This window comes from Pezoporus occidentalis, unplaced genomic scaffold (assembly GCF_034315485.1).
Source record: "Pezoporus occidentalis ecotype Australia unplaced genomic scaffold, CSIRO_AGI_Poc_V1 ctg81, whole genome shotgun sequence".
Lineage (NCBI taxonomy): Eukaryota > Metazoa > Chordata > Aves > Psittaciformes > Psittacidae > Pezoporus > Pezoporus occidentalis.
The window spans coordinates 3448655-3462353 of record NW_026916170.1 but is presented as its reverse complement, the minus strand read 5'-3'; the positions used below and the strand labels follow the sequence as shown (position 1 = coordinate 3462353).

The 13699-nt window shown below is 39.3% G+C and overlaps 1 protein-coding gene across 3 annotated transcripts in view; it reads left to right on the top strand.

Moving 5' to 3' along the window:
- The window catches only part of MID1 (midline 1), a 249591-nt gene that overhangs the window by 217046 nt on the left and 18846 nt on the right, over positions 1 to 13699 (top strand). For all 3 annotated transcript variants that reach the window (XM_062603614.1, XM_062603615.1, XM_062603616.1), the window contains exons 4-6: positions 1712 to 1819; positions 4943 to 5091; positions 8753 to 8880. In XM_062603614.1, the coding sequence (XP_062459598.1) occupies positions 1712 to 1819; positions 4943 to 5091; positions 8753 to 8880 (385 nt within the window). The remainder of the gene's footprint in view (positions 1 to 1711; positions 1820 to 4942; positions 5092 to 8752; positions 8881 to 13699) is intronic.

Below are 13699 nucleotides of genomic sequence, written 5' to 3'. Positions count from 1 at the left end.
AACTATTCCGTGCTGTAGTTCACCACTAGCTCTTACTAGGTAAAAATAAAAGGTGACATTGCCCTAGGAGCAGTTGGTCATGGATGCAGGGATGAAGGCTGTCCACCTTCTCGCAAAGTGCAAATGGAAACAGCTCTGAAATCAGTCCTTTAAATTTCTCTTTATTCTATGATCAGAACTTTTTGCCTTTTTTGCTGACTCATTGTACATACATGTAAGATATACATAGTACTGCTGGTGCGGAAGTACATTTTTCTTGTCATACAGAATGTTGGCTTTTCACTGGGAAAAAAATCAGTCTTCCCCAGAAACAAAACATTTTCAGCTGAGAACCAAAACTTTTCCATTTTAAGTTTTCCACAAAGGTCCATATTTTCTATAGAAAGCTAATGTACTTTGTGAGTTTTTTTGCATTAAAAAGTTTCACTGGCTCATATATTTATACTGTAAGAAACTACATGAGTAGTACAGCTGTTATTTTCTATCTATCTGAGGCAAAGCGGTAATAATGAGTCAATACACACAATGTGGTAATGTCATTTGGCTCTTTGGTAATTTGAATCTGTCAGGAACCACTGTATGCACAATGAAAATAAACAGTATTTTCAAGTGTAAATTCAGCAAATCAAACATTAGGAACCATTACAAAAGTAACCAAGATGAAGTAGAGAACCTGTTGTGCCACTATATAACTCCATAGTTTGCACCTTGAATACTTAGTATAGTTCTGTTCCCCATATCAAAAAGGACATGATAGATCTGGCAAAGTTTCAGAGAATAAAAACAAGGATGATTTAAAACAAGGATGGTACAACTTTCATACAAGGAAAAACTGAATCACTTAAGAGTTTTCAATGTAAGAGGTCTTCTTTTATAGTGATCTATAAAAGCACAAGCAGCACACAGATTGTGCATAGGTGTCAGTAGTTCACTGTCCTTTCCAGTAAAAATACTTGGGATTATTACATGCAGCTGGAAGGAGACAGGTTCAAATCCCTCTAGGGGAGGCAGTTGTTCACTTCACTGCGAGTTAAGCTCTGGTGCACATTGCTGTAGGATGGGGGGCATACTTCGAGTTTTCAGGGATTGAAGAAGAGACTAAAAAAATCCACAGAATATGACTCTTCTGAGGATTACTAATGATGTAGAAATTGTGTCTGGTTCAGGAAAACTGAGCTCCAAAAGGATAGAGGATGAGAAAATAATCACAGGAGTCATCACATATGTTGGGACTTCTTCCTAAGATGCTTTACTAGCAGGTGCTAGCACTTACAGTGAGAAACAACATACTTCACTAGATGGACTGTCTGATGCAGTACTTTTGCTCTTACATGTATTAATATTCACTGCAGTCCTATATACGTCTTGAAACAACTGCTATGTTAAGCAGCTCCTGAAGAGCCTTCACTTCTCACTGATGCCCACTGTAACTGTCATCACTCAGTACTCATAGGACCAGATTTTCTCACTTGAGTTAGAAATACCTGAGAAGTATCTATTTGCAAGTCTTATCTCCTGCAAACAAGACATTTAGACTTATTTCAGTGTTTCACAAAATCCAGGACAGGGAAAAGAAGAATAACATAGAGATTACACACATAAAGGAGGAAAAAAAAAAAAAAGTCAAACCTAACATTTAGAAATGACAGGTTTTAAACTGGGAAAAGGAATATGTTAAAGGTTTTCCTAATCATAATGGCTTGCTTTGCAGGTAAATGCATCCCGCCAAGAAACCAAGCTGATGGAAGAATGTGACCAGCTCATTGAAATAATCCAGCAAAGGCGACAAATAATTGGAACCAAAATCAAGGAAGGAAAGGTAAAAGCTTTTATTCTTTAGACCATAAGTAGGTCAATACTGCTTCCTCATATTTATGGATTTTTGACCTCAGGCACTACTAACACACATTTGTAAAAGTCCTTATGTAGTCCTGGGTACTGCTGCTTTCATGGAAAGAGGAATGAAATATATCAGGATTGGTATCCTAGACCTCAACACTTTGTTTGGCATTTATCTTACTAAATGTGATTATGATTTTTAAGGGTAAATACAGAAATCATGTCACCACCAGTAAATGATAATAGAATGATGACTAATTAATGATTTCTTCACTCTGTTACATGGCTGAAAGTGTTTCCTCCAAAGTTTTCATTTTCACAGTGTGTCACAACAGTTGGTATCATGGCTGGCAATTATCTACATGAATATTCTAGTCTAGATACTTTATTTGTTAAAATATTATAATTTTTTTTTCAATCGTTGTCATTCTTAAGAATAGGAAGTCTAACTTATTTACAAAAAAAAGTTATTCAAAAATATGCAAAAGGGGTGCAATGAAGGATGCATTTCTAATTACTGAGTTACAATTATTAGCGACAAATGTATTGAACAGGAAATATCTCTAACATTCAAGTTTCAACACATGTTGTTAGCTGCCTGTTAACTCAGAAACACATTAGAGTTGAATTAATGTCCTTATTTTCTAGCTTCATTGCGTTTACTCTTTAACTGCTAAACTAACTAAGTCAAATATAAACTCTTCTTGTGTGGGAAAAGCTCAGGAAAGGAATAAAGTCAAGAGCAGGTTAAATGGTTCATGTGGCTGTCAAGATATTCCAATTAACTTGAAATGAAAAGCCTGTAGGCAAGGGCTGACTTAAGCACATTTGAAACCACAGGTACTATATGCTGTGTGACAGAACCTGAATTTACTCATGCTGTTAACAAAACATAATTCCCTTCAAAATGGAAAAGATAGCCTTCTGCATTATTGTTTCAGTTCTCTTTCTCTGTGCAGTGAGACCAGCTGTGCTTCCAATGAAGCAGAAAACTTTCTACTAATTTGGATTTGTTCTATATACATGAGTTGCTTTTAAAAAAGCTATTGCTTGCAAAGATGTGTTCTAATGTCCATTAGAGTATGGAAAATTTTAATACAATTGACTCCAAATTTATTTGAATATAGCTGTTACCAGAATCTATCCCTATTCTTTCTTCTACTTTGTTCAACCAAAGGTGGCATCAGTGAAGGTCCAGTAAAGTTCTGGAATGCTTTGCTCCAACTGTTACCTGTTGAAAGTTACAGGCATTCAAAAGACCCATGTGAAAGGCCACAGGAAATTATGCCCAATGTATCTTTTTAAAGGGACCCGTGACTAAGAGTCTTTCTGGAAGGTAGGGCATGACAAATTTGTCTTTAGGACTATAGTTATGGATACAGAGCTGGAAATGATCAGGTATAAAGTCCTAGCTATGCCTGCAAAGCTGCAGATTCAGACAGGAGTCTGACAGTGTGACGCAGCTCCATCCTTAATCTCACCTATCACCCAAAACCTATAAATTTTCACAGAGCATGTAACAGGGAAAACAAACAAACAAATAATATCAAATAGATAGATAATTTTGGTGCAGACATCATTCCTGTTATTGGGAGAGTGGGTGGGGAGTTGGTGAGATGAGACTCTTCCTTTTAAAGTTTATCATCACTAGGCTTCTTGAAGAAGATAGAAACAAGAATCAAACAAACAAAAAGCATTGTTTATATATAGACCCCACAAATCATGGCATGCCTTCTAATCGGTAAACGCTCGCAAGGTAGCATTTATTTCAGTTTATTGTTTTGTTAATCAATAAGTAAGTAAAGAGGTAAGCTACTTAATACTGCAGTGAACTTTTCCCTTATTAGACTTGTGTAGGCCGAATAGTAATCTCTGCAAATGCAGTTAGAGAAAACATTATGGCATTAGTTCATCCTAGAAGCTTATCAGAATATTAGGATTATCAAAATCTTTATGCTTTCCCAGCATTTTTCTCCCTTTATTGTTCCATATATAGAGGAAATACCAGTGTGACAAGACAGTAATCAGTTAGCCAGTGTTTTCTTTTTGAAAATATTCCAAAAGGTTTATCTTCCTACTGGTTTCTGCTGTTGGGTAGGTGCACTAAGATACCCTTATCTCTGCCTAGGGTGCAATTACATCTGAAATTCAACTCAGCAACTTCATAGCTAGAGCTGTAACTGCTGAGATTGGAAATGTTATCTTGATTATAAATTTAGATATTTCTGCCAATCCACTCAGTTGTTAGTTTTCTCATTTTGCATGTAACTGCGTCTTAATGTCTTTCTAAACACCAGAATTATTTCATTTCCTTCCTGTTTCTTACTCCTGTTCAAACTATGATCCCAATGTGATTAACAATGGGAGAAACTCCCAGACCTTTCAGGAACTAGGAGTTTTGCTAGCCAGCATTGTCTTTAAATAGAGGATTGGCTGTGCCCCTCCCTAACCTTTCAGCTAATGACTGCAGTCACATCTACTGTGTTTGTCTTCAGCACATGTGTTTGCAGTAATAATAATCAGCTAGCTCTCCAGCACTACCGTGCTTTTGTCCAGTTAAAAATATCCAACAAGAAACACCCTGTTTGATTAAAAGCACATAATGAGAAGGACAGACATGTATTGCTGGTAGAATTGAAGAATCTTTTTCTGTCAAATTTATTTTCAGATTATTTTTTATGAAACCTCAGTAACAGGAAAAAAGAAAAAGAAAAAGAAGTAGTTAATCTATAAGATGCCTCTAATACAGATCTCATCACTTCAGGGAAATGGTTATCTGAATAGCCCTTGGTTATCATGTAAGCAGAAAGTAAAAGGAAATGACGTTTCTTCTGTAGAAAAGTAGGCCAGCTGTGCTTGTTTTGGCTCTCCCCTGTTGTTTTCCATGTGGAAAATTTGAGGCAGAAAGGGTGCGCCTGTCCCTTTATTAAAAATGTTACGTGGCTACATGGGGCTCACCATCAAGCTAGTGTGAAAGAAGCTCCTGTCAGCGAAGCCATTCATCTTAATTCCCCTTTGCATTCCAGCTTTGCCTCGGCAGTGCAAATGCAATTATGATTTGTGACTTTAGAGATGTGACTGTTTTCTTATGTTTCCACTAAAGGTGGTGAGGTTGAGAAAACTGGCTCAGCAGATTGCGAACTGCAAACAGTGCATTGAGCGCTCGACATCCCTCATCTCTCAGGCTGAACAGTCACTGAAGGAGAATGATCATGCTCGCTTCCTGCAAACTGCTAAAAATATCACTGAAAGGTAAAGAAGGTGTCCTTTCAATAAATAGAAAAACCTCAGTTTAAAGCAGACAGGTTGTCATAGTTGCTGTATTGTCTTGTCCTACCACAGATGTGGTCAAAGGCAGAAGATTAATTGACACATTCCCTCAAAACACTACTTTGTGCTGCACCAGAGTGGGAAGGACCTTACTGTACTGTTAATCAGAACATTTCTTTGAAAAGAGGATCAGTCAAAGAAGGTTGCGAAATGAGTCTGAACAGTACTAGCATGTACAAAGGAAGGAGGCTGCTAAGCAGATGTCTGCTGCTAAACACACAACAAAAAAAAAGAGGTTTCTGGAAGCTGAAATCAGTCAGCAAGTACATTCCTTAGAAGAAATGCTCAATTATCTTAATGGATTCATATTCTTCACAAAATAATGAGTGGCGAGGTAATGAAATGTGTAACGTTAGGAACCTGAAACATGCCTCTCTGAGGTAGCCCACTCAAGCAGTTGGAGATTCAACAGCCTGAGTGTCTGGAAGCTTAGGGCAGCTGCTGTGTTGAGTCTGTGGGTGCTTCTAGGATCCTAGCTCCTCTCCAGCATGCCAGATATATCAAGGAGTGAAAAACAAGGGAGCAAGTCTTTCCAGGAGCAAGTCTTTCTGTGCTTCAGAAAATTTGGTCTGTTTTTTTCAGTGCAGTGTTGTAAAGGCTGAAACGTTACACTGAATTTCAGCAGCATTTTCTGAAGAAAAAATGGTCTGTTGGAATTATCAGCCTGTTCAGCCACAAGTCAGGAAAAAAAAAAAAAACAAAAGAGAATGTATCTGGACAATGAAGAAAAAACTATGAAAATTGTGCTCATTTATTCAGCTGTTTTTTTAATCTCTGGGTTCACACTATATCTTCGCATTGTCCAGCCAGTTTTCAATGAATTTGAAGCATGAAATTCCCTGCTTTTATTGTTTGTCTTCTGTCACTTACTCTGGAGTGCTGTATGCAGATTCTCTGAATATAGGGTTTCAACAAAGCTATTTAATAAAATTTATAAATAAGCCAGCAACACTGTGTTGCTCATTACAGATTCAGAAAATTGAAAATCTGTTGAGAAAAGCATAGCAAAGGAAGGGAAGACAAGGCAAGGCCATGGATCACATGTGATCTGTCAGATTTAGATCTTGGTTTATATTCTGTCACCAAGGTACATTGTGACATCCCAACTGAAGCTGACAGTAAAACTACCATGTGAGTATGATAAGTAAAAAGATGAAGGTGGGAGTCTGTCCTTTTTCAATATTCAGGGGAACAAGCAGTAGGGCAGAAATATGCAGAAACACAAAGCTTTGTAACTCACTATTGGAGAATATAAAAAGAAGCTCCATTTTGAACTTGTAAACATGAACAATTGCATCATAAATACAGTCACAGGAGAGATACTCAGAGTACAGACATGAGACCAGCTGACATATGTGCCCAATCAAATCTAATTCTTGACTATCACAGATTGCTGTCTGTAATGAGATGGCTGTGAAAACCTTGAAATTCAAAGAATCATATCAAGCAGTGGATAAAACTGGGGGGGGGGGGGGGGGGTTGAAACCAAGTGCTTGTAGACAAATTGCAAGAGGAAAAAGAGACGAAGTCTGATTAATAAATTATTCCCCACGTGTAATTCTCTGAGTTGTCATGTAGTGAGCAATATTTTGTTTGCTTCTAGAGTGCTTATGTAACAGTCTCTCCAGGGCCTGAGCTCCAGCAGCTAAAACAGTCTCCTGAAATTATGCTCATTGCATTTCTTCATTCACATATTTCAAAGTAACTGCAGCATAATATTCTCTGTTGTAAGCCCAACAGGTAACTGTGTAAGCAAAGACATTACATACACTACAGTGATTTAGGTTGTTCATTATTTACAGTGGGTGAAATACATTTATCCTGTAAAAACGATTTCCAACCAAGTACAGTGTCAGATAGAGCAGGCAGAATTACAAGAGGAAATTCAATCCTCTAAACCTAACATGGTGACATGGTGCCTGAAACTGCAAGCTCTTGAGCTCACCAAAAACTGGCTTTAACACATGTACTCACAGTGCACCTTCTGTGTAGCCCCAAACACCATCCAAAAGGGCCTGGTGATACGGTCTTCTTCACACACTCCATATGTGCTTTATGGACATATACAAAGAAGCTCTTAATCTTAGATACCTTAATGCTGGCTTGTCAGTAAGGCTTTTGCTAATTTTGCAGAGGTGTACATCACCCTGAGTTTGCCCCAAGACAAACTTTTGCCTGCAAGAAATGGATGTGTTTTTTTTCCTACTAGATGTAAAAATGCCATAGTGTAATTGCAGAAAAACTACTGGGGGATGGGGGAGAAAAAAAAAAAAAGAAGACATGAAAGAGTTCAAGGCATTTTTCCCTCTAAATACATGGGTCAAAAAAGCACTTTAATTATTCTCTCTAAAAATACCCAACCAAAATATTTTATCTGTACTAGGATCTACTTCAAACGAAGTTCTACAACCACAGCTGCCAGAGAGCAGTGCTGAAAACTGTATAACAAGAATTATTGACTAGCAAACCTCCTCAGCAGTGTTTTTGAAAACTATGCTGAAGACAATGAGATGTGCAGCTCAGTTTTTTATTTTCCTAACTGTATTTTCCTGAAATACTACACATGAAAGATATGACAACATAGCTCTTGGTAGCTCTTTGGCCTGGTACCCAAATTTGAGCCCTGTCTGCGGAGAAATACTGTAATTTGGGAAAATGTTAATTGAAGCAATCAAAATATTTTGATCTGTTGTGTCATGAGTGACAGAAAATGGATATGGATTGCGTGCATGGTTGTATGTTTACCTCCAAACTGGAACAAAGTTCTGTGGTATAACATGAGGTCTGATAATCTTTTTGCTTAAATGGACCAAACTTGCTGTAAGCATATCCAGTATCCAGCTCTCCAGTAACATGTATTTTGAGATACCACGCTGAAGGAGCTGAAATATCAAACCATCCTGGTGGCTGTTTTCTTGTGAAAGCTCGTCTCTTTAAATTCATACAGCTGGACAGACAAAAAGTCAATGTTGCTCCTGAAATTAAATGGGGAAGGAAACTTTTCAATTTTGGAGGAAATGTTAGTATGCACACATGCTTTACAGGGAAAAGCCTTTCAAAATAAACTGTGATGACATCTGCTTGTTTTATGTGTCCCCCGTGCTTTTGAAGTTAACAGCAATGTGCTGTGATGAACAACTGAGGAGGTGCAGGGATCTGCCTTTGGGACAGGAGTGCCAAGGAATGCCTGGAGCAAAAAGCTGCTTGGGAAAATAAGGGTTGGGAGAGATTCAGAATCTTTCAGGATTGCTTAAAACACATATGAAAATGGTTCTACTTTGTTTCAGTGGGTGACTACAAGGGGACAATTCAAGGTATATTGCTGCTTTATCAGTATTTTGTTAAAAACTGATAGGACACTACATGTTATGCAGAAGCTGAGTAGTAAGAGATTTTTCCTGGAGATACTTCTTGCAAAAATAAACTGCAGGGGAAGCTCCTAACTTCAACCATAGAAATAAAATACATGTAAAAGTTTTTTGTCAAGCTTCTTGAGAAGTGACAGCAATCATAATGGTCAGGTCCTACCTTGATGTAGAAGTTATTGTCTTGAATGCTGAAAGACATCTTCTTTTCATTATAGGGTTTCCATGGCAACTGCATCCTCCCAGGTTCTAATTCCTGAAATTAATCTCAACGACACTTTTGATACCTTCGCACTTGATTTTACCAGGGAGAAGAAATTGTTGGAATGCCTTGATTATCTTACAGGTAATTTTTTTCTCAAGGTGCTGCTAACATATTTTCCTCTCAAAATAGCAGTGATTGGATCTTCATTTCTCTCTGTGGTCAGTTAACTTCAGCTGACTGCCAGGTGCCCACCAAGCCACTCCCTCACTCCACTTCGTCAGTAAGATGGGATGATCAAATAAGATTGAAAGCTTGTGGACTGAGATAAGGACAGGGAGATCACTCCACAGTTAATGCTATAGGCAGAACAGACTCAGCTTGGGGAACATTAATGTAATTTATTGACAGTCAATTGTAAAAGTAGGATACTGAGAAATAAAAGTAAAGACAAAAACATTTTCCCCCACCCCATCTCCTCAGACTCCACTTCCAGTTCTTCTGCCTCCTCCCCCCAGGTAGCACACAGGGATGGGGAATGGGGGTTGCAGTCAGTTCATCGCAAATCATCTCTAACACTACTTCAACCTCACTCTCTTCTCCTGCCCTGGCATGGGCTTCCTCCCACACAATGCAGCTCATCATGAACTTCTCCAACATGGGGACTTTTGACAGGCCGCAGTTCTCCAAGAGCTGCTCCAGCATGGGTCCTTTCCATGGGGTACAGTCCTTTAGCAATGGACTTCTTCATTGTGGGTCCCCATGGGCCATGATTCCTGCCAGAAGACTTGCTCCTGCATGGACTTCAGCTCCTGCAGGCTGCAGCTTCCTTCATGGTGTATCCACCTACTCGAATGTGGGTCCTCTACAGGCTGCAGTGTGGATATCTGCTCCACTGTGGATCTCTGTAGGCTACAACGGGACAGCCTGCCTCAACATGGTCTGCACCACAGTCTGCAGGAGAATCTCTGCTTTGGTAGCTGAAGTACCTCTTCCCCTCCTTCTTCATGGACCTTGGTGTTTGCAGAGCTGTTTCTCTCGTATTTTCTCATTCCTCTTTCTCTCAGCTGCTGTACAGCCTCTTTTACCCTGTCTTAAATACGTTATCACATTGGCATTACCAGCATCAGTGATGAGTAGCAGTGGGTCTGCCTTAGAACTGGCTGTGTCTAACACGAGGTCAGCACTGGTCATTTCACACAGAAGTGACCCCTGCAGCCCAACCACCACCAGAACCTTGCCACATAAACGCAATACACTTTCCCTCTTAATCCTTGATATATTACCCCCAGCAGCCCCAGAAAGTCCCAGCACAACATTAGTTGTGCTACAGAGCACAACTGGGATTCATTCCTCCTCTCCTTGCATTCCTCCCCACTAGGGTGTGGGCAAGTGAGAGTGAGAAATGGTTAAATGCCACTGCAGCAGAATGAAATGAAAGAACAGCTGGAGCAGGCATTGGAGGAAGAGCAGTGACCAAATCCCATTTCCCAGGGGACACATGCTCCACACGTAATCGTTTCCTTTGGGGCTGCCTCCTCGCTGTGGCAGATTGCAGCCTGGCAGATTCTGCATAAGCAACCGGGACCTGCTCAAACAATTAACATCAAGAGCTCAGCACTGGAAGATGTTTTCTCATGGCAGTGACACTGTGTACTTCCCACACCACAGAACCAGAGGACCTCCTTGTGTCTCGGACTAGAGAGCACACAGTGTGCTCTGTGCCAGGGTGTGGGGTGAGCTCTCCACAGAGCAGAGCCCCAGCTCACCTACCGGAAAGCTTTGGCCTGAAGAAGCCAGCAGGTTTAGACACTCAGTGAAGGCCTGAGTAATGTGCCATCTTAGAGTATATAATGACTCACACAAAGATACAAATTACTGTAATTTAGGCTGTTTTGATTTCAATGCCAGAATAGAACAATTCATTCCAGTTCAATTGAAAACAGAAGAGAGTCAGGGTAGGGTTTCATTTTGCAGGGTCTTGAAGCATCTGCTGTTAACAGCGAGAATTTGCAATGAAAGTCACAAAGCACTGTTTGAAAACCACTTGAAAACATTTCCTGGACCTATTCTCTTTGCCCAGTTTGCAGGAGATATACCTGTGTTATTTCAGAAGAATATGAGAACATGGAAACTCTCCATTGCCAACCACTGAATCTTTTCCATTCAGAGGCTTTTCTTCAGAGGAAAGGCAGAGAGAGTTTGGGTTTTCAGCCTGCAGAAGAGAAGGCTTAGAGGAGACCATTATTGTGGCCTTTCGATACTTAAAGGGGGCTTATAAGAAAGACGGGGACAAACTTTTAGTAGGACCTGTTGCGATAGGACAAGGGGTAGTGGTTTTAAAATAAAGAAGGGTAGATTCAAATTATATGTAAGGAAGATTTTTTTTACAAAGAGGGTGGTGAAACACTGGAGCAGGTTGCTTAGAGAGGTGGTAGATGCCCTATCTCTGGGAACACTCAAGGCCAGGCTGGACAGGTCTCTGAGCAACCTGGTCTACTTGAATATATCCCTGCTCATTGCAGGAGAGGGCTGGAATACATGACCTTTAAAGGTCCTTCCAACTTAAACTACTTAATGAATAGGTGAACAGATGAGTACTGGGAAGACCAAGACACTCTGCATGCACAGAGCAGTATCCCCTGTGCCTTATAGACCTGTGGGATTCTTGCCGTATCAGAAGGAGATTTTATCTGCAAGAAATATCTGTGTCAGTGTGTAAATGGTGAATACAATTAGTGTTTAACACATACTCAAGTAAATAATGCATAGCAATAATATGGTGAGAGTTATTTGAGCTTTTTATACAGTACCAGTGAAACATGATGTCTGCCTCTCCCCAAAGTCTGCTGAATTTTGCCACCATGCTGAGTATTCACCACCAAAATTACAAAAAGCCAAGATATTAAAGGAATTATTACTAAAAAGCCAGACTTATTTGCCCTAACCTAGGAATTTACTGGTAAAATAATCAGTCTCAGCTTCCTTTATAGTCGAAGAAGAGAAATAACCACCTTATTTCAAGGCACATATATATCAGGTCAGTTCACTCCATTCTGGAGGTGCCTGCTTCTCCCTATTGACTTCAAACAGATGCTAGAGAGACTCAAAGATAATTAGATCTTTAAAGTTAGACAAGGTGAATTCTGCCTAGTAGTCTATTCTCACACTATGCAGGTCTTCTCCCCTTTGTGCATCATACGGGAACACTACCAGCCTAACTGCTATACACTACAGAAAATGAAGGTTGTAGCTGTGCCAAAACAAAGGGTCATCTTGCTAAAAGGATCCTTTCCATGGTCCATCATGCTGGCTGTGTCATTTACACAGCTTCTTTTCTGCTGCCTTCCTACCCCATCCATACTCTTGAAAAATTGCTTAAATTGCAGTCTAAGGAGACTTGCAAATGTATCTAGCAGTTTAGTTGTTTTTTCCTAATCTACCAATTTTATTCTTGCCCTTGATACCCAGTGAAGAACAGTTTTAGTTGGCTCTGTCTTTGTGCTTTTTTCTTTATGTTAATAAATAGCATATTGCTGCAATGGCAAAATCCAAAACATGTGTCTCAATTATCTGAGCACCAAATACAGCCTATGCAGACAGTTAAAATACATTTATGTAAATATATGTATATATGTAATGTATATGTGTATATGTATAGTCCCAACAGTTTAATGCTCTTCATTATTCTTTATTGTTGCTCAGAAACTCTGGAGGAAGATTTTATTTTACCCCTTTTGGATTGGTGCATGGAGTCTTCATAGATCTTAAACTGAAAACTTTGTGACAGAGTGAATTGGCCTTTACTTTTATCATGTTTCACAGTTAAGTAAAATGAAGACCATTTGTAAGTCATAGCGGTACACCTGTGTTGTGAATTAAGTGAAGAAGCCTATCTTATATAGAGTCTGTGATCTTTATTGCTTCTGAACAACACGTCAAAGCCTAAATTCCAGCTTCATCCTCTGTGCTGTCACTTGTCTTTGAAGCAGCTGACATTGGCTGTCTTCTGGAGATTTTCTTCTGCTTTGCTTCTTCCCAGTGTTCCCTTTTTCAGGTTGTCTTCATTCTCCATCTCCCCAGCCCCACTTTTCAATGTGACATATTGAAATTTGCATCATTCTTTCTTCCTAGGCTATTTCCTTCCCAAATATAAATTTAATTAGTTTGTGCTTATCATTTACACAGCTGTCTGTCAAAAGCTTCTACTATCCAAATGGAAATCTCTGAATTCTCTCTGAAAGTTTCCAGACAGACATTGAAATGTGAAGCTTAGTATATTAAAACAATACCCTTAATCTTCCTCTGACTTCTATTCTCTGTATATATAGCCTTGATGTCTTTTGAAAACTTTCTTGCCAGTTGCTCAAGCTCTTCATCTGGAACTCATCTTTTCCTAAACATGTATCTAGCTACATTCAGGCAGTGCTTATGACTTGCAAACTCTCTGCACAATATTACTGACATAAGGACTTCTTTTATCCATTGTGGATCAAAAATACTTGTTCCATGTCTTAATACTTTGAAATCAATTGAAGGAACATCTATTCTTTGACCTTGAAATTTGTCCTTCTTCAGAAATCCCATCTGAAACTATGCTAAATTTTCTTCAACCATTATTTTAGCTATGACTGCACAAAGAAATATGTATTGCCTAGCTTATGCCAGCAGTTTTTTCACATGAAAACAACTTCATTCTGGAAATCCTTTACAACCTGTCATTCCTCTTAAGTCTTTCAGTATTAGAAGATCAAAAACTACCTCCAGCCAGTGCAGTCTCATGCTTTGGGTATAATCTCTTCTCATTCTGTTCTTCTTGAACAGTTCTGGTCTACCCAAAACCTATGTACAGATGGTTGCATGACTGAGCTGTCAAGTGCCAACTCATGCATGACATGTTACTAATACACCAAATTTGTATACACATCTGATGTAACTCTGCCTTTCAAATTCCTGCGTGCTG